Source organism: Chrysochloris asiatica, unplaced genomic scaffold (genome assembly GCF_000296735.1).
Source record: "Chrysochloris asiatica unplaced genomic scaffold, ChrAsi1.0 scaffold00071, whole genome shotgun sequence".
Classification (NCBI taxonomy): Eukaryota; Metazoa; Chordata; class Mammalia; order Afrosoricida; family Chrysochloridae; genus Chrysochloris; species Chrysochloris asiatica.
Window position 1 is genome coordinate 5,890,973 of NW_006408589.1, and position 21,874 is coordinate 5,912,846.

The window sequence follows — 21,874 nt, forward strand, 5'->3', positions numbered from 1 at the left end:
GCTTCTGTTTTTTGGGCATCTTCAGGGGTTATCTGTGGACTTAATACTTAGATGGGTATGTATTTTGGTATTTTTTATGTTTTCTGATTGCCTCCAGGTAGATGTGATTAGGAAATGGGCGTCCCTTTTCACTCTTCTTCCTGAGAAGTTTCAAGATACCACTGTTGGTTGTTTAGACATAATTTAGGATTTAATTTTCAGCCTATTTCCTCTTGTGTCTGCTTGTCCCGCTCCACAATCCCCGTTCAGGCCTTTTTTCTAGTTGGAAACAGTTTAGGGCCAGCTGTGGCCATTTGGTTTTCATTGGAAACTGTCTCTAAATTTTGAGGAGATCTGTGCTCATGCTAGTAGAACTCTCCGAGGGTGGGGCTAGGGTGCCCACTAGCTCAGGCACCCCTATAGTCACCAGAATGGGGATGCACGGACAGCAAGGGACCAATGAATAGCTACCAAAAGAAAGTAATGTCCATACCTTTATCTCTGTGGTTCTGCCAGGCGTCTGTGGCCCCTCCGATCCTTCTCCCGCGTGGTCTCACCCAAGATGGCGGCTCCTGGAGCAGCTGAGCACCCGGACTAGAAAGCAATAGCTTCTGCCACAAATTCCCCCAGCTGTGAGCCTTCCAACCTTCTAAATATTCCTTTATATGTGGTTCAGCCCCTGAGCCTGCTTGGTCGAGTATTCTATGTTGTTGTTGGTGGAGCTCCTTTACTGTACTTCCACCTGATCCGCTATCTTGTTTGTTCCTTGGGGGGAGTTCTTTTTGAAGCTAAAGATGATTGTTGTTGTTGTTGTTGTTGTTGTTGTTGTTAGGTGCCAGCAAGTCGGTACCGACCCATAGCACAGCAAAATGAAACACTGCCCAATCCTGTGCCAACCTCACTACTATGGCCACACTTGAGTCCATTGATGCCGCCACTTGGCCAATCCATCTCGTTGGGGGTCTTCCTCTTTTCTCTGACCCTCCACCTTACCAAGCATGATATCCTTCTCCAGTGACTTGTCCCTCCTGACAATATGTCCAAAGTATGAGGTACGAAGTTTGGCCATCTTGGCCTCCAAGGAGCACTCTGGCTGCACTTCTTCCAAAACAGATCTGTTGGTTCTTTTGGCAGCCGTGGCACTGTCGGTATTCTCCTCCAGCACCATTACTCAAAAGCATCAATTCTTCTACGGTCTTCCTTATACACTGTCCAGCTTTTGCATGCATATGAGGTTATTGAAAATACCATGGCTTGGGTCAGGCGCACCTTAGTCCTCAAGCTGACATCTTTACTCTTCAACACTTTAAAAAGGTCTTGTGCAGTAGATTTGCCTAATGTAATACGTTGTTTGATCTCGACTGCTGTTTCCATGAGTGTTGATAGTTGATCCAAGAAGAATGAAGTCCTTGACAACTTCAATCTTTTCTCCGTTGATGAGAATGTTGTTTATTGGTCCAGTGGTGAGGATTTTTGTTTTCTTGACATTGAGATGTAATCCATATGGAAGGATTGATGAGAACTGTGGAAATGCACACTTTCTCTCTAGTGAAGGCATTGTGGTTTAACATGGTGACTGGGCATCCACTGTCATCATCTTGCTGCCCCTAAAATCACCTTTGGGAACTACCACATTAGAAGAAATACAAGCAAGAATGTTCCTTAGAAGCGAGGCTGATAAGACTTCAACTGTGGACTTGTCATCTGGAAAGATAATCTCTAGAAAAGAACATAGTGTTTGGTAAAGTAGAGGGCCAGTGAGCATGGGGAAAACCCTTAATGAGATGATTCACACAACAACCACAACAATGGACTCAAACATACCAACCATCCGGAAGATGGCAGCGTTTCTTTCTATTATACATCAGGTCATCTTGAATTGGAGGCAACACGACAGCAGCTAGCACCAACAGTATAGAGAGCCAGTGCGGCTGACTGAATTTCTCCAGCAACTAGTATGTGTCAGAAACCTTACAAACACCTCTTCATTTATTCTGTAGCACAACCCTCCATGTTTTACTGAGGTTCTGAGGGTCTATGGCATGTGGCTACATCAGGAGCTGGGTCTTTCTGATCCTTTGTTGTTATCTTAAGCAGACAGGACTTGCTCCTATCTCCTCTGTCTCTACATCAACCAGCCACATCTATACAAAGAGCTAGTCTTCCTTCTGGAGCAAAACTGAGTTTTGCTGAAACTATGGCTTCCTGTCATGACTGCCCAAACACAGGACAAATTGGAGTATTTCAGAAGCAAAAATAAAAAAGGCATTTTCTTTCTGTTAGCCCACCCACCCAGAATGAAAAGGGTGGCCATCAAGGCCTTCAGTGCTGCCCTTTATTAGTAACTTGGCTTTATTTCATGGGTTGGGGTTTGGTTTGGCATCCACTTCCTAGGAAAACCAAAAACCAAAAGAGAACTTGGCATAGTCAGGAAGTTTTCATTGTCCCTTCCTTCACTGGTTCATATAGGGCCTCTGCCCATCTCAGCAAGGAGCATCAGAGGAGACCCCCTGTAGACGGAGATGTTGGTACCTCAGTGTCTCCTGTCCTCTTGCCCACCCAGGTCTCCCTATATAGGGCACATGGCCACATCCTGAGTCTTCTCACATTATTTATGTAGCACATAATTTGTGACTAGGCATTATGGATTGAATTGTGTCCCCCCAAAAAATATGTGTTGAAACTTTTAACTGTGGAGTCCTGGTATGACGCTGTAAGATAAACACTGTACTGCTAACTGCAAGGTTGATGGTTCAAACCCACCAGCCACTGCTCTGAAACCCTATACAAGGGGGCTCATCCTTGGGCCTGGGAAAGCACAATCCCTGGGAATTTGCTGCAGAAGCAAACAAAACAAAATCAATAGGCTTGAAGTCATCTTTAGATCAGATTATAGTGGTTACGAATCTAGCTGCTAACTTCAAGGTCAACAGTTTGTAACTGCAAGCCATTCCATGAGAGAAAGCTGAGACTTTCTGTTCTCATAAAGATTTACAGCCTCGGAAACCCTATGCAGGGTCACTATGAGTCGGAACCAACTCCATGGCATGTCACCACTACCACTTAAAAACAGCAACCTGTAAAGCTGGTCATGTTGGAACTAGGGGGGTTTTTTTGTTATGCTAATGAACGCATGCTTCTGTAGGGTAGACCTTAAACCTGTCTAAGTTATGACAAGAGCGGACTAGACCGAAGCCCACAGGATTGACAGTTGTCTCCAGAAACTAGGAGAGAGGCTCATAGAAGGAAGTGGTGTGGCCAAGATCCTGATTTAGACTTTTCACTTCCGGAACTATGGGAAAAATAATTTCTGTTCTTTAAATCTACCCACACATATTTCTGTCATGGCAGCACTAGGTAACTAAGACCCCAGGTAACATAGGTCTCCTCAGTCCTAAAGCCTAGTAGGAATGGTGGGATCTCTAATTCTATGTTCTCAAGTCCTGGCCTGTCACCAGAACCTCCATTTCCCCATCACTGAAATGGGCCAGCCCTGCCAGGATTATAGATAGGAATGGATACAGATGAATACATAGAAACCTTCAAGCGCTGACCTTGAGTGTTGTCTGAAGTCTGGTGGAGGTTACAGACATTCAGTCATGGGGCAGCTGGGATGCACCATCGTTCAGCATAACATCAGCTCTTCATTATGTGGTTCCAACTACAAGAGCTTCAGGATGTTAGAAGAAAGATCTCAGGGCCCACAGATAGCAGTTCATCCTGGGCAGGAGAATGAGCACTGCTCCAAACCAGAAAGCAATGGGGTTAGACACGGGAAGTGGAAGGAGGACATGCCTGCCCTAGCTGTGGGGACTCAGCCTTGTGTCTGGGAAAGGGCAATCCCTGGAAATTTGCTGCAGAAGCTAAGAAAAAAATCAATAGGCCTGAAGTCATCTTTAGATCAGATTATAGTGGTTACGAGCCTAGCTGCTAACTTCAAGGTCAGCAGTTCGTAACTACAAGCTATTCCATGAGAGAAAGATGAGACTTTTTGCTCCCATAAAGATTTACAGCCTTGGAAACCCTATGCAGGGTTACTATGAGTCAGAACCAACTCCATGGCACGTCACCACTATGAGCACCACCATATAGGAGTTATGGTGTAGTGCTATAGGCCAAGCACTGAACTATTAACCACAAGGTCAGTGGTTCAAACCCACCAGCTACACCTCAGAAACCCTTTGAGTCGGAACAACAACATAATTTAGCTTAACTAGTTAAAAAAAGTTCGTTTGAACATAGTAGTCTTTCAAGATCAATTGTGGAATCAAACTGACAACAGCGAGGTTAGATCGGAAACTTAGGGGGCAGTGGGTTTATGTTAAATGCAAGGAATAATTCAGGAAGGGAGAATCAGAATAGTTGCACAACTTGAAGAATGCAATCAGTGTAACTGAATTGTAGAAACTGCTGGTTTTTGTGTGTTCTGTCTATATTCTCAACAACAAAAATTAAACTAACTTCTAAAACAATCAACAAGCTATAAATAACAAGCATCCTTCACCCCAGGGGAATGGAGAGTGGACAGTGACCGGGAAGGACTTGCTTGGCATGAGGACAGGGAAGGTCTTCTACAAAAGCATGTCTACCCATCTCTGTGCTCTGTCACTCTAGGTCTGGGGCAGGTCAGAACTTGGAGAATTGGACTTACAGTCAGACTCTGCCTCAAAAATCCTGCAAGTCATTAGTGGTTACCAAGGGCAAGTAGGAGAGAAATTGCTTAAGGGGTATAAAGTTTTTGTTAAAGGTAATAAAACAAATTTGGAAACAGATAGTGGTGATGGGTTGCACAACATATTGTCATATGCCATTGAGTCAGTTCTGACTCCGCCACCACACAGGACTCAGTAGACTGCCCCGTAGGCTTTCCAAGGCTGTAAATCTCTGTATCAGTCAACTACCACATCTTTCTCCTTCAGGGAGGCTAGTGGGTTTGAACCACTGAATGCTTTTGAACCACTGTACTACTAGGACTCCCGCACATGTGATGAACAAAAATAATGTCATGTTACATACATTCACCATGATAAAAAACATTTTCATCATATTGGGTTATAATATCCCTGAAATCCTGTAGAGGTTGTCACACTGGAGACCTCTCTGTTAGTCCATCAGAGTCCACTTCTCCTGCAATGTTGCAATATCACTTTGGGCCAAGTGGAGAGATTTAGAGACTCACTATACAGAAAATGTAAGGAGCTCTGTCTGGTAGCGTAGTGGTTACGAATCAGGCGCTAATCTCGCAGTCAGCAGTTCAAAACTACTAGCTGTTCCGTGGGAGAAAGATAAGGCTTTCTCCTCCCTTAAAGATTTACAGCTGTACAGGGTCGCTATGAGTCGGAACCGACTCCACAGCACATCACAACAACAACATGCAGAAAATGTAGCACATCTTTTCTGACCCTAGACTTGTACTCTATGTGGTGAGAAGAGGTGTGAGAGGCCCCAGGGAAAGAGCAGAGCCCCACCTCACCCCCAGAGAATGAGTCTCCTGCACTATATCCATTCATGCATCTGCATGCCCCCTGTGAAATTCTCCCTGCGCTCACATTTAAAGCCCTATCACCCAGTCCCGGACCTAGGCCAGAGGAGCCTTAAGTAAACATGTGTTAAACTAGACTGTTCGTCATAGAGTCATGTCTTCGCTTTAGACTCTTTAATGATTGGGATGCACCCTATATTTCTCTCATATGAGGGGTCTTTAAAAGTTGGTGGGAAAATTCCATTAATGGTCAATTCCATTTTTCCACAAATGTTTTGACTCGTATTTGGTGCAGGAGGCAGTGCAATGCTGGACACAAAAGCAGTACCTGTTGAATGGATCTGCTGATAAACCTGCGCTCTAAATGTCCAGTCCCTCTTCATGCTGAGTCTCCCTGAAGCTTACCTGATGAACAGGTGTGGAAAAGTAATGTAGGCTTAGCAAGCGGGGGATGTCTGCTGTTTCAGCCCCTCACTCACCAAGGGACAGCCCACCTCAACTCAAGCCATCAAATAACTCTCAGATTCATGTGTTAAGACATAGATGCAAGCATTGTGCATAAAACCCACTGCCCTCAAGTTGCTTCTGATTCATAGCAACCTGATAAGATAGAGCAGAAATGCTCCTTAAGGTTTCTAAGACTGTAAATCTTAATGGGAGCAGACAGCCTCGTCTTTCTCCTGCAGAGCAGCTGGTGAGTTTTGAACCTTGATCTTGCAGTTAGCAGCTCCATGCCTAACTCACAACACCACCAGGGCTCCTTAGTCTTGGAAACAACTAAGTGTCCACCAGTAAGCAGTTGTTTTTTATTGTTAAGTGCCATCAAGTCGGCTCTGACTTATAGTGACCCTGTGTAGAGTTTATGAAGAGCGGCTGGTGGGTTTGAACTACCGACCTTGCAGTCCAGTGCATTAACCCACAGCACCACACCAGAACTCCCAACATTCAATAGAAATGGTGTTGTAGAAGAAAAATGATATGGCATAAAGTTCATAATTTATGTATAATCATTAGGTTACCAAAAGTGTACTATGGTCTGATTTTATCCCAAATCATATGATTTGTCCAAATATATTTACCTATAATATATATACACGCGCAGACACACATACACACACACATATATAGATATATACTTACATATCTATATGGACTTCTGGTGTGGCCTTGTAGGATCAGCTCTAGACTTTGAAACATAAGGTCAGCAGTTCAAATCCACCAGCATCTCCTCAGAAACCCTATATAGGGTCACATAAGGGGACTTTTAAAAGTTCATGGAAAAAGTCCATTATCTTTCCATTCCATTTTTCCATGATGTTATTCTAGTGTACTGTGGTCTGATTTTATTTCAGATTGTATTTGTCCAAAATATTTACCTCTAATACATATGTTGTTGTTGTTAAGTGCCATCGAGTCGGGTCCGACCCATAGCGACCCTGTACAGGGTTTCCGAGGGCTGCTCCGCGGGAGAAAGATGAGGCTTTCTACTCCCGTAAAGATTTACACCTAATACATATACACACACATAAATATTTACTGTATAGTGTTTCAGAGAAGTGGCTGGTGATTGTGAACTGCTGACCTTGAAGTTCAAACCAACCTTGCAGTCCAGTGCTTATCCTACAGCGCCACATCAGAACCCCATAAATATACCTACATATCTTTGTTGTTGTCAAGTGCCATCAAGTCAATTCCAACCCATAGCGACCCTGTATAGGGTTTCCAAGGAGCAGCTGGTGAGCTTGAACCACCAACCTTGCAGTTCAAATGGCTCTAAGATGCTATTCTAGAACCAGTAACATCATCATCACCAGGGAACTTGTCCAAAATGCAATTTCTCAGGCCCCAGCTCAGACCTACTGAACAAAAACTCCAGGGGTGTGACCCAGCAATCTGCATTTTAACAGGTCCTTTGGGAGATGATTTTAATGTACCCTCAGGTATGAAAACCACTGCTTTATAGCACCTGTCACCCCCTCTCCTTCCTTTGGACTCACCTGTGTGTTTCTTCTGCAGGCCCTGATCCAGCTGCCCCCCTACATCTCTCAGTGCGATGAAGTGCTGCAGTTCTTTGAGACAAGACCCGAGGACCTGAATCCCCCTAAAGAGTAAGTTGGTTTGTGGATGTCCCCAGAGCATGCCTTCAGAGGCCTCCTTCTTACCGATCCAGCCAGCCCCGGGGGGAACTGGAGTGACTCAAATTCAAAATCAAACTAGGTTCCTTAGATACCAGGCCTCCTTTCTTGTAACCTCAGTCATTGTGTTGATGTTGTTAAGTGCCGTCAAGTTGGTTCTGACTCATAGCGACCCTGTATAGGGTTTCCAAGGAGTGGCTGGTGAATTTGAACTGCTGACCTTGAGGATCAAACCAACCTTGCAATCCAGTGCATTATGTTGTTATTAAGTGCCATGGAGTTGGTTCCGACTCATAGTGACCCTTTATAGGATTTCTGAGGAGTGTCTGATGAGTTTGAACCACCAACTTCGTAGTTCAAACCAACCTTGTGATTCAGTGTTTTATCCCTCAGCACCACACCATGACTCCTATGGTTTAGGCTGTTACTGTTAAGTGGTATTGAGTCGATTCTGACTTATCGCAACCCTGTATAGGGTATCTGAGGAGCGGCTGGTGAACTTGAATCGCTGATCTTCCAATTCAAATCAACTTTGCAGTGCATTTTAGTGGTGGTTATGTGCTGTGTAATCATTTCCGACCCTGCATAGGATTTTGGAGGCTGTAAATCTTTACGGGAGCGGAAAGACTCATCTTTCTCCTACAGAATGGCTGGTAGTTTCGAACTGCTGACTTTGAGACTAGCAGCCTGACTCGTAACTACTACGCTACCAGAGCTCCTTGCAGTGCATTATAGTGGACAGTAATACCCTATTTCTGATATCCGGGTAAAGAAATCCTGGCTGAGAGTTAGTGTGTGGAAGCTGAGCAGACTGCGAGCCCTGGAGGCAAGGACAAAGGGAGGTGAATGAATGAACTCCTGGAACTTGCTGAAGGCCCCCTCACTGGTGAGTGACAGGGCTGGGATTTGATGCTGGTCAGCCAGGCTTCAAAACTGATCGGAAACTTTCACGGCAGCTTCTGCCTCCTTGTCAGTTTCCTGCATCGGATGGATAACAGCTGAGAGGCATGTCAGTTCATGTGGCCCCAGCCACACGTGCACACCACCCGAACTCTAAACACCATGTAAAATCCAAATACATCGCAGAATGGAAACATCACACAAAATCCAAACACTGTACAAAATCCCAAGGCCACCACCTGCCCGCACTTAACACATCATGAGTTGCTGACGCCACCAGTCCAGCCAGCATGAAACACTGACAGACAAGTGCCACCTTTTCTTTGTAATACTTTTTTTTTAATTGTGGTAAATACACAGGTAGCAAACTTGTTATTTCAGGAGTCCTCATGGGTACATTAGTTGCATTCATCATGTTGGTCAGCTATCACCATTAACCATTCCTGAATTTTTTCCCTCACACATCCCTATTTTGGGCAAGGAGGCGTGTTGTGTCTTTGCAGTAAGAAGTTTGCTAACAGGGAAATAGCAATGGGGGCCAGAAGGTAGCCTCCATATGTGCCTTCCAAATGAGGGACGACGTGGCTTTCTAGAGCCCAGACTTTAAATCTGGTACACCCAGGTTTGAATCTCACCTTCCCCACTCGTAGCCTCCATGAGTTCACCTGAACCTCATTGGTCTCCATGGCAAACTATGGAATGGCAGCACTTCTTGGGATTATAGTAAGAGTTGGACCCCTGGCATAAGGAGCTGGGACTGTTCTGGGGTCACAGAATTAAGAGTCCAGTAGGGTTGAGGTCCCTTTGGAGCCAGTAAGCAGGGGCTGGAGAGAGTTCACCAAGCTCTCTTCTTATCATGGAAGTGTATGCTGATCTTCTTAGTGCTGGCCTTACCCAAAACAGCAGTAACAACCAAGACCTGGTGTGGTGCTGTGAGTTAATGCACTGGACTGCAGAGTCGCATTGAACTGCATTGTCAGCGGTTCAAGCTCACCAGCTTCTCCTTGGAAACCCTATACAGGATAGCTATGGGTCGGAACTGACTCAACAGCACTAAACAACAGCAACAGTGTTCGTTGTTAAACAATTAGAGTTTGCTGTGGAGTAGTGTGGAGCACTTCATGGATGTTAGGATTAAAAGTCTCATATTGCACTTTGAAATGAATCTGTTCGAGTCACAAAGTTTTTTCTTTTCTTTTTGTTTTTTTAATAGACCTGTAAAAGAGGATACCATGACAAAGGATGTTTGTGCTTTCTGACGAATAAGTGAAGTCAGATCATTTATCTATGTATGCACATCCAGTGACAGAATCAAGTTGAGAAGTCAGGTACAGTGAGTTGAGGACTCTGGACTAGTGGTTTAACTACCGCATAGATGAGTAAACTTAACTTCCTTCAATAAAGTTCTTCTAATAAATACCATTTCCTAGGGCAAGCCTGGAGTGAATACAGCTTCTCATTACTGGCACGCAGAGATTAAACAAGACATTGAGTAAGGGAGGATAGTCAACCTTTTGAAGTCAAATGTCACTAGGGAATGTCTTGCCAGCAACATGAGCCAAGATACAGCTTCATGAATGGATTTAAAAAAGAAAGAAAGATACAGGATAGGTTTAAATCTGACAGTATTGGGTCTTCAGCCCATCCTGGTTCATGTTTCTGTTCTTGTTGTCTTTGACGTTTTTGTCAGGCAAACATTCTTAGATTTTTATTGATCTAATAAGATAGGGTGAAATATTCTCACTGCATCACTGTCTACAGTTCTCCTGGGCTTTCAGAATTAAGTTGCCACTATAGTGTGTGTGTGTGTGTATGCCCTGTGTATGCCAATTATAATTTCCAGCCATTGTGAATCAAAGAGCTTTAAAAGAAAAAAAGGATATACTTGTGGAGTGTATAAGTGTTCTGTTTCCATGCGTTTCTATCACAATACTGCCAGATAAGGATTCTTATGCCCATTGTACAGATGAGAAAGCTGAGACTCAGCCAAAATCACTCACTATAGAAGTGATGGAGATGACTGTGTCCAGAACTGCATGAGTCCAAACCTTAATATCTGGGCAACCTCTGTGTGCCTTCCACGTAAGGGACAACGTGGCTCACTACAGCCCAGGCTTGGAATCTGGTATACCCAGGCTTGAATCTCACCTCTACCACTTGTAGGCTATGTAACCTCCATGACTTGACCTCTGAGCCTCACTGGTCTCCATGGCAAACTGTGGAATGGCAGCACTCCTTCGGGTTAGAGTGAGGGTTGGATCCCCGGCATAAAAGAGAATTCCAAAAATTTGCCAGGTGCTCAAAAAGTCGTGATTCATGGTATTTGCCCTCTCTGTCCGTCCATCCCTAGCTGCTTTGGCTTCAGGTTGTACCTCTCAACAGTTGATTAAGATGTCCAACGTGATACACCCTCAGTGACAAAAATTGCTTGACCACTTTTAAGCTGGGTGAACTTGGGTGTTTCTTGCCTTGAGCCTCAGTTTCCTGTTTTATAAGATGAGCCTAATAACACCTCTCTCACAGCATTGTTTGGTTTGGGGATCCAAGGAGAAATGTAATGAGATGCAGGATAAATATGCTTCCTGTCCAAAGTCAGAAGGAAGGAGAAACACCAGCCACCAGAGGTACAGAACCAACCTTGTATATGTGCTCCTCAAGCTGCTGAGGTCAGCAATGTCTGGATTTTCTTCAGCCTCATCTCAGTGCCCAGAGTTCTGAACTTTGGAAGTAGATCATGGACCACTTGGAGAAGCCAATGAAAGATTTCCCTTTCCCTGAAAAAAATGCCCACAGTGTCAGGAGCTCCTAGTTGTGCAGAATCCTATCTGTGGACCTATGTTAAGAACCCTGACCCTGGTGGGTGGCCTTCTCCAAGGTTGATGTTCTGGTATCTTTGGTCCCCTGCTTGGCAAGTGTAGTTGAGGTAGTTCCCAAGCCTCTGAGTAAGCATCAGATCTACTTATCAGTAAAAGTAGGTGAGTGAGAGCCAGGGCCAGCCCACTGCGCTTTAGAAGAGTGTGTGTGGTCTTCATTCAGGAAGGAACAGCTCTCAGGGAAACGGGATGGGAGCCAGCTCTCAAGAGGGAGCCAGAAAGTTGGGACAGCCAGGAGCTGGGTTGGTCACTTTCCCTGGCTTCCTCTGCTTGGTGGCTACAGCAGTATTTTCCCCAGTTGCTGACTGGGCTGGACTTGTAGAAATAGCACAGGACCAAGAGTTCTGGACACTGGGTTGCCCCTGCCATGAGGGAGGGCCTACACGTGCAGAGTCCAGTGCTGGTACCAAGACACAGACAACTACAGTAGACACAGTCCTGTGCCTGGAGGGAGCTCAGTCTGGGAGCAAATCACATGTATCACACACACACACTTTCTGCCTCAGTTACCTCATCTGTCAAATGAGATCATGGCATACATGATCTTGCCCACATTATTGGGTTCTAGGAAAGCTATGGAGTACTGGTGTGGTCACAAGGTCAGCGGTTCAAACTCACCGGTCCATCCTTGGAAACCCTATACAGGGTCGCTATAAGTCATAGCCAACTCTATGGCACTAAACAAAAAACAATAACAGGCAAGCTATAGAGTCTTGGTGTGATGCTGTAGGATAAGCACTGAACTGGTGGCCACAGCGTTACCAGTTCAAACCCACCAGCCGCTCTTGGAAACCCTATACAGAGTCATTGCACACAACAGCATCAGGAAAGCTATATGAAATAATGAATGGAAAGATGAGGAAGTGATGAACAGTTAGTATCACTAGTGACGTGTGTTAGGCATTAGTTGATAATTTAAAGGATAGAACATTTCCTCAGTTTCCTGGAGTTCAAGTTTTATTCAGATTACTTTAATGAGAGTGCATTTCCTCGAAGGAGCACTGGTAGTATAGTAGGTTACAAGTTGAGCTGCTAGCCACAAGATCAGCAGTTCAAGTGTACCAGCCACTTCTTTGGAGAAAGATGAGACTTTCTGCTCCCGTAAAAATTTACCACCTCAGAAGCCGTATACAGGGTCGCTATGAGTCGAAACTGACTCCACAGTACACAACCACCCTCACTATTTCCTCAGTTCTTAAATGGGAATGATAATAATACCTACTCTGCTGAGTTGTGGCAGAGCATGGATATACTGTGTCTTTAAAGTGCTTGGCACATAGTAAGTATACAATGAATTTTCCCTCCTCCCCATGCTGAAGGAGACTGTAGCAGAGAGAATCATTGATTATTGGCTTTGTTGTCTCTGGAAGGAGTCAGGCAGAATGAAGAAAATGTTCATGGATGTCAAGAGGCTGAGGAGGGTTATGTCACACTCCAGACAAGGTCTCTGGGTAGATTAGAACCATGAGGGACAGGGTGAGCTCATTCAAGTACCCTCACTCACTACATGTTCCCCAGTGACAATCGCTTGGCTGTGGAGCTCTAGAAAAGCAAGCCCAACTCCTGCCTTCAGGTGGCAGTGAGGACAGTGGATGTTTCTTGAGCCAGAGAAGACTGAAGCTGACGTTGGCATGATGGTCTCAGAGGAAGAAGCTCTAGACTCCAGAAAAATCATAGTTGCAAGGAAACAATCTCTACTCACTTTTCGGGTGGTTTTAGTGATTATTTATGATTCCTGTGGGTTCTTTTAATATTAATGAGATTGCTCCTTGCCAGATGTGAGGCAAGTATTTTGCCCCTTTAATTGGAATTTATATTTTGTTTCAGAACTTTATGATAGATGTAAGTTTTATGTTTTTGTAAAAATGGTTTGGTGACCATTTTTATTTGTAACTTCTTCCATTGTTTTTTAGGCTTAGATGGGTTAATCACTAATCAAACGCAAGATACATATTCACCTTGATTTCTTTCTAGTTGTTTTGTGTAGCTTTCCCCATTAAATCAGTTAGAATTCATTTTCATGAATGACATAAAATAAGAATCTAAAAAGTTTTTTCTTAATTTAGACACTTTTAACAAACTAGAAGTAATCTTAATGCGCCTTTCATTTAATTGATAATAATAATGCCACCCCCTATAGTATTTAGTGATCACTTGCTTCTTTTTCCTCAGGAGAGATGCAAGAGTGAGAGCTCCTGCCCTCAGGAGACTTCCATATGCATGGGGAAGACAGCATGAGCATGTGGAAATACAAACAGCCACTAACAGTACAAAACCTAGCTAAAACGATGTTGTTGTTAAGTGTTGCCAAGTCCGTTCCGAATTATAGCCACCCTGTCTGTGTATATATATACATATGGTTTCTGAGGAGTCACTAGTGGGTTTAAATCACCAATTTTGTGGTAGCAGTTCAGTGCTTATGCTACAATGCCACACCAGGACTCCAGCCAAGATAGTGTCCCCCCAAGAAAATCCCAAAAAACAGGTGACATAAGCTAAAAGCATCAAGTTGGACCACCTGTAGCTAGTTCCAAGAGACTTCCTGGGAGGAAGAGACAAGTTCTTTGTCCCTTCCTAGCTGTGTGTTCTTGAATAAGTTTACTGACTTCTGTGACCTTCCATTTGCTCATTATCAAAATGGATAGAGCTAACCTAGCTTACGTAGCTGAAAGCTTGCAGTTCAAACTTACCTAGTAGTACCACAGAGAAAACTAGCAGTACCACACAGAAAAGTACCAGTGCTTACCTGAGGAGGCCTTCCTGCCCATAACCGAAGCCTTGAAGGAAAAGGTTCTTCTCAGGAGGGAGGATGGGGAGGTTGCTGAGAGCCCGAGGTGGCTGTTGATTGAAGGAGTGATGAACAGCTCAGTGACAGCTTGGTCAAAGGCCCTGAAGCTCAGACCCAGGTTAGGACTTGGAGTGCACACTGGGGATCTTTTCCAGCCGGTTTCCAGACAGGAAAATGATGGATTGCAAGAAGCACTCTTGGAACAGCTTTTTTGCTGCCCTGTGTAGAAAAACTTGAGAATACCCCCACACGTGTTTCACAGTGTGGGAAGCCAGAGCCTTCCAAGGCTCATGACTACCTTGAGACCAAACTTGCCTAGCAACAATAACGTCAGCACTAGAAACTTACAGGTGACTGTAGCTGAGCCATTCTGGGGAAAAGGAAACTTGTGCGCTAGCCAAACCAAAATGACTTGCAGATTTGCCCTATATAAGCTTGGAACTTTTTAATAAACTTTGTCACTTGCCATCAGCATGTGTCCCTTACCTGATTACTGATCCCCGCCTCTCCCTCAAGTAACCCACAGTCGGAGCCCAACGTGGGGCTCGAACCCACAACCCTGAGATTAAGAGTCTCATGCTCTACCAACTGAGCTAGCCGGGCAGGTAATGTGCCTGCTAGGGCCTACACATGCTCTTATAGCTGGTGGCTGTGAGGATGGTGGACATTTCTTGAGCCAGAGAAGACTGAAGCTGGCATTGGCATAATGGTCTCAAAGGAAGAAGCTCTAGATTCCAGAAAAATCATAGTTGCAAGGGAACAATCTCTGGTTTTAGTGGTTATGATAACTATGGGACTCCTGGTATCATGCTGTGAATTAATGTGCTGGACACAAAGTCAGGTTGAACCACAAGGTCGGCAGTTCAAGCTCACTTGGAAACCCTATACAGGGTCGCTATGGGTCGGAACTGACTCCACGGCATTTAAAAGCAACAACAACAACAAGTGAGTGCTATCAATAATAATGAAATTGGTCTTTGCCATATGTGAGGCAAATATTTTGCCCCGTCATTGGAATTCATATTTTGTTTCAGAACTTTATGATCGATGTACGTTTTATGTTTTTGTAAAGTTGGATCCACTGGGGCCTCTGCTCCAGCTGAGGCACTAGCAGGTATATGTGGCAGAGCAGAATGCCTGGATTTGAAGTATCCCAGGCTGAGGTTCTGGTCACAGGCCTGTGTGGTGACTCTGGGAGATGATACTTTAGGTAGACTCAGGCTAGATGAACCCTTGTTGGTATATCTGGCAACCAGCAGCCAGGAGGATTTACCCATTAGACTGTCCAGGATGGTAGTCAAGGGTGTGGGTTCCAACCAGACCTCCTGGGTTCAGATCCTGAGTGAGATACTCTCCTCTATGGACCTTAATTTCCCTGTGTGTAAATTGTAGTAACCCTAAAAGGGTAGTTGTGAGGATTCCGTGAGTCAGTCCTGGTATGACACTGTCCTGGGCCCACTGGACAGAGAACACTCAGAACTGTGCGCTGAAGTATTCCACTCCTATTCTCACCCATCCTCACATTTAACCCTACTACAGTAACATCTAGCCAGAGGACATGAGGCACCTCCTCCCCAAAACACAGGCATGCAGCCCCACGCTCCTACCATCGGCTCTGCTCTCTCACCCTCTCCCGAGCATGACCAAGTGATAACTAAAAACTCAGGTCTTAAAATCAAGCATTTCCCTAAAGTAAAAGCAGTTGTCTCCAAAATACTGGAGCATGTATTGGTCACAGGGAGAAAATCAAGAGGAATTATTTCTTAAGGAGTCTGGGCCCCTGGGATTGGCTTTGATGTAGCCATGTTTTGGGATTGAGAATCTCAGTGTTTCAATAGACTAATGTCAAGACACGACAAGCACTGACTACTCTTTCTCTCCCCCACTTCTTTTCCTATACAGGGAACACATTGGAAAAAAGAAATCTGGTAAGAATGATATTTTCCATTTATTTCTACCTTGATTGAACACTCATTATGTGGCAGGCCCTGGCCACCACACTGAAGATGCGGTGATATGGATGGATGGATGGATTGATGGATGGATGGATGGATGGATGGATGGATGGATGGATGGATGGATGGATAGATGGATGGATGCTTGACTATTTGATACCTCACCCTGTTTCCCAAGTAAAGGAATTTGAGGTTATTTCATCCTATACCAAAAGGTTACAAAGTGGATGAGATCTGATGTCTTTCCAGAATACCTTGGTGGAACAGCAGAGACAAATGTCTTTCTAACCATGCCATGTGGTTGTTGTGTGCCATCAAGTCAGTTCCAACTCGTAACATCCTAGTGTAGGGCTTCTGAGGCTGTAAATCTTTCCAGGAGTAAAAAGCCTCATCTTTCTCCAGCAGAGTGACTGATGGGTTGGAACCGCTGACCTTGTGGTTAGCAATCCAGTGCTCCGCAACCATGTCATAGGATGTGAAATGCCTTTGTACCACATTATACAAAAGTAATGCAATAACTCAGAGCTATGAGCATTCTTCTTAGGAGGAAGTTAAAAATGTGGGTCCTGGGTCTTGAAGAATGAGCAGAGGTTTTCCACATAGCAGAGGGTGTTCTGGATTGAGGGGATGGTGCGTGCACTGGCCAGGAGGCAGAAATGTGCAGTCTACTTGAGCCTGACCCATATAGCCCCCAGCCTCTGTTTCCTTCAGTTAGTCACCAGTCTGAGCAAGGAACAGGGCTGTTTCAAGAGTTCCCATCCTCACTTCCACCCTCCCTGAAGCAAACTATCTTCCTTCCTAATAATCTTTCCATTCCCTGAACATGACATTTTTTATCAAGAGCAGTAATGGGAACAGAGAAGGTAGGAAATTGGATATTAATAGAGAAGTGACTTGAGTTTATAGATTTCTATTAACAGTAGCCCAACTTTTTCCCCCTGTGACCTGAGATTATCCCGTCTCTCACATCTGCAACAGCACACACCCCACTTGGACCCAGGAGAGTCTTCAGAGCTTCCGGAATTCTAAGTTCGTTTAGATATTCCTAGGACCCCTAGAAGTTTAAGGGAGTTGATGAGGATAAAGAGGGACAAGCAGAGATCTCAGAAGTGAAAAAAAAAAAAAAAACGCCTCCTCTCGTGAACCCGGTTTCCTCATCTGTAAAATGGGGATAATGCTAGTAATTTACCTTGTAGGATTACTACAGGATTTTAATAACATGTGTAAAACACTTAGAACAGTTATTGATATGCTGCTATTGTTAACTCTTATTACTACTACAATTAAGGAGCCCTGGCAGCATAGTGGGGTACAAGTTGAGCTGCTAACCGCAAGGTCAGCAGTTTGAATCTACCAGCCGATCTGCAGGAAAAAGATGAGGCTTGATGATCCTTTCTTGACAGCCTCAGAAAACCTAAACAGGGTTGCCATGGGTTAGAACTGACTCCACAGTACACAACCATCACCACCACCACTCCTATTATTACTTCAAAACACATTGATAGCTTATTCCAAATTCAACACCTCTGGTCCCTTGAAAAGGAGCCCTAGTGACAGTGGTCTATGCATTGAACTGCTAACCTCATTGAACTTCTCTGGAGAAAGACGAGAATCCCACCCAGTCTGTTTACAAAGATTTACAGCCTTGGGGTTCTCTATAGCGTGGCTCTGAATCAGAATTGACTCCATGGAAGTGGAATCAGTTTTGGTTCTTTTCCTGCCTTCTGGGCACAGGGCCTCTGGTCATCCTTGCAAGGAAGACTGGAGAGAGAATGAATCTATTTGCTTCAAGGTATGGCATCCCAGTGTGGCACTATAGGACAAGCATTGGGTGGCTAACCACAAGGTTGGTGGTTCATACCCACCAGTCGCTCTCAGAAACACTCTACAGGGTCACCCTGAGTCGGCAGCAAGTCAACAGCACTTCACAACAACAGCAATGGCATCTGCAATTAACTTTGGCCTTTTCCCACCCAGTCTGTTTACAGCTCTCCTTTCTGACTTAATGGGTACTGACCAGAACCTTGATATCCTGCTAAAGCTGCAAATAGTTCTTGAGATCCAGGCATAATTATACATTTCTTAGAAAAGAGCAGAGAGAAGAGCCTGCCAACCACTCGTGGCTGGTCATGAGGTTTCAGATTTTGAGTGTGCCGAGACTCTTTCCTTGGAAGGAACTGGTGGGAGGGAGAGGAAACAGACAGCTCTAGTTTGTGAAAAACAAAAGTGTCCGATTGGAACCCACTTGATGAGAGGACTTGTCTGGGTAAGGGAGAAGAAGCTCTAATTTGTGGTAACCACAGTTACATCACTGACCTGCAATGATGGGGGATAGGTTTATTTATAGTTCGGCTGGGTGGAAAATAGCATCTTTCTTATTTAGACTAAGAACCCATGCTGAGATTAGCCTTATTTTTTATCTGACCTTCGAACACTTACTTCCACTATTTTAGAACCAACCTTCTGAGTTTAATTTTGAAGGGATTTAAGGTTGACAGCTCAAATCCTGAGATTTCTGTTCCAGAACTCTGAGTTGGAGAAAGCTTATCTGTTGACAGCATTTTTTAAGCATGGCTGCTAACTCCTACATGCTTTGGCTAAAAGGTCTCAAATACTGAGCATCCTACAGGAAAATATCCTCCCATCAAAACTTACTAGACCATCTGATTTTACTTAATGAAGTTATTGTTAAGTGGCGTTGAGTCGGTTCCAACTCTTAGTGAGTATAAGTTTCCAAGGAGCAGCTGGTGAGTTTGAACCGCCAACCTTGCAGTTCAAACTGACCTTGAGGTCAATTGTTTATCCTCTGGCACCACACCAGGACTCCACTTACTGAAGTAGTATCTCCTTTACTGATATGTTAAACAAGATTAGCAGGAAAATGAATCTCTGGGAAACAAGCCCCACTTTATAACTTCTTGCTATTTAAAAAATATATGTTATCATAAAGAAAACAACTCCTCATTAGAAAATTCAGTGGTAGATCAGACACTTTGTTGTTGTTATAACACCTTCTCAATGTTAAAAATCACCCTTCCACTCTCAAATCTCTTCCTTTCTTCTTACCTTTTCTTTCTCTCTTCTATCCTGGTAGGCTTGTTGTTGTTGTTAAGTGCTGTCGAGTTTGTACCAACTCATAGTGACCCTGTGCACAACAGAGCAAAACACTACCCAGTCCTGCGCCAACCTCAGAATCATTGCTAAGCTTGAGCTCATTGCTGTTGCCACTGTACCAGTTCATCTCATTGGGGGTCTTCTCCTTTTCTGCTGACCCTCCACTTCACCAAGCATGGTGTCCTTCTCTAGGGACTGGTCCTTCCTGATGTCCAAAGTATAAGAGGTGAAATCTAGCCATCTGGCTTCTAATGAGCATCTGGTTGTACTTCTTCCAACACAGATTGGTTTGTTCTTTTGGCAGTCCACGGTACTTTTTAATATTCTCCTCCAGTTGTTGTTGTTGTTAGGTGCCATCAAGTCAGTACCAACTCATAGCGACCCTATGCATAACAGAATGAAACACTGTCCAATCCTGGGCCAACCTCACAATTGTTGCCACGCTTGAGCCCATTGATGCTGCCACTTTGCCAATCTGTCTTGCTGGGGAGGTCTTCCTCTCTTCCTCTTTTTCTCTGACCCTCCACTTTAGCAAAAATGATATCCTTCTCCAATGACTGGTCCCTCCTGACAATATGTCTGAAGTATGAGAGATGAAGTTTGGCTGCACTTATTCCAACACAGATCTGTTGGTTCTTTTGGCAGCCCATGGCACTTTCAATATTCTCCTCCAACACCATAACGCAAAAGCATCAATTCTTCTGTGGTCTTCCTTATTCACTGTCCAGCTTTCGCATCCATATGAGTTTATTGAAAATACCATAGCTTAGGTCAGGCGCACCTTAGTTTTCAAGTTAACATCTTTGCTTTTCAACACTTTAAAAAGGTCTTGTGCAGATTTGCCTAATGTAATACGTAGTTTGATTTCTTGACTGCTGCTTCCATGAGTGTTGATAATTGATCCAAGAAGAATGAAGTCCTTGACAACTTCAATCTTTTCTATGTTGATAAGAACGTTGTTTATTGGTCCAGTGGTGAGGATTTTTGTTTTCTTTACATTGAGAAATCCGTACCTAAGGCTGTGCTCTTTAATCTTCATCAGTAAATATTTTAAGTCCTGTTCACTTTCAGCAAGCAAATTTGTATCATGTGCATATGGCAGGTTGTTAATGAGTCTTCCTCCAATCCTGATGCCACATTTTTCTTCATGTAACCCAGTTTCTAAGGTTATTTCCTCAGCATACAGGTTGAATAAGTATGGTGAAAGAATACAACCCTGTTGCACACCTTTCTTAATTTGAAACCATTCAGTGTTCCTTGAATGTTCTGTTTGAACAACTGCCTCTTGGTCCATGTACAGATTCCTCATGAGCACAATTAAGTGTTCCGGAATACTCATACTTCGCAATGTTGTCCCTAGCTTGTCATGATACACACAATCAAAAGCCTTTGCATAGTCAATAAAGCACAGGTAAACATCTTTCTGATATTCTCTGCTTTCAGTCAAGATCCATAGGACATCAGCAATGATATCCCTCGTATCCATCATACTTGGTATAGTGGAGGGTCAGTGAAAGAGAAAGACCTTCAATGAGATGGATTGACATAGTGGCAGCAGCAATGGGCTCAAGTGTAACAGCTTGAGCACAGAACTGGGCAGTGTTTTGTTCTGTTATGCATAAAGTCACTATGAGCTGCATCTGACTTGACAGCACCTAACAGCAATGAGAAGATCACGTATTGGCATAGGGTTCAGGGCTGGCACTTTCTCTCTGGGGTCAGGTCCAAGTCTTAAACTACCTGCCTGTTCATTCATACCTCGTTCCACAGCCTCTTCTGAATCTAGCTTGAACTTCTGGAAGTTCTCTGTCAATGTATGCTTGCAGCCGTTTCTGTATTACCTTTAGTAAAACTTTACTTGCATGGGATTTCAAAGATATTGTCCAATGATTTCTGCATTCCACTTGGTCACCTCTCTTTGGAATGGGCACAAATATGGATCTCTTCCAATCCATTGGCCAAATAGTTGTCTTCCAAATTTCTCCTCCAGTACCATAATTCAAATTCATCAATTCTTCTATGGTCTTCCTTATTCATTGCTCAACTTTCAGATACATATGAGGTATTGAAAATACCATGACTTGGGTCAGGCACACCTTAGTATTCAAACAGACATCTCTGCTCTTTAATACATTAAAGAAATCTTGTGTAGCAGATTTGCGTAATGCAATACGTCATTTGAATTCCTGACTGCTGCTTCCATGAGTGTTCATGATTGATCCAAGCAAAGAAGTGTAGAGCTTCAATCTTTTTTCCATTTATTTTGAAGTTATTTATTGGTACAGTGGTGAGGATTTTTGTTTTCTTTACACTGAGGTATAATCCATACCAAAAGCTGTGATCTTAAGTCCTTTTTGCTTTCAGCAAGGAAGGTTGTATCATGTGCATAAGGCAGGTTGTTAATGAGTCTTCCTCCAATCCTGATCCCACGTTTTTTTTCATATAATCCAGCTTCCCAAATTATTTGCTCCACATACAGAGTGAATAAGTATGGTGAAAGAATACAACCCTGGCACATGTTGTTGTTGTCAGGTGCCATCGAGTCGGAACCGACTCATAGCGACCCTATGCACAGCAGAACGAAACAATGTTCGATCCTGGGCCAACCTCACTACCGCTGCCACACCTGAGTCCATCAATGATGCCAC

General features: G+C 43.9%; 1 protein-coding gene and 1 non-coding gene across 2 annotated transcripts in view; one reads left to right on the forward strand and one right to left on the reverse strand.

The window, feature by feature from the left end:
* The window catches only part of SH3PXD2B (SH3 and PX domains 2B), a 215,406-nt gene that overhangs the window by 124,425 nt on the left and 69,107 nt on the right, over window positions 1-21,874 (forward strand). Inside the window, exons 5-6 of the mRNA XM_006864810.1 lie at window positions 7,478-7,569; window positions 16,060-16,085. Coding sequence (XP_006864872.1) covers window positions 7,478-7,569; window positions 16,060-16,085 — 118 coding nt within the window. The remainder of the gene's footprint in view (window positions 1-7,477; window positions 7,570-16,059; window positions 16,086-21,874) is intronic.
* Window positions 14,688-14,760, reverse strand: TRNAK-CUU. The gene has a single exon. It is a non-coding gene; the product is annotated as a tRNA-Lys (tRNA).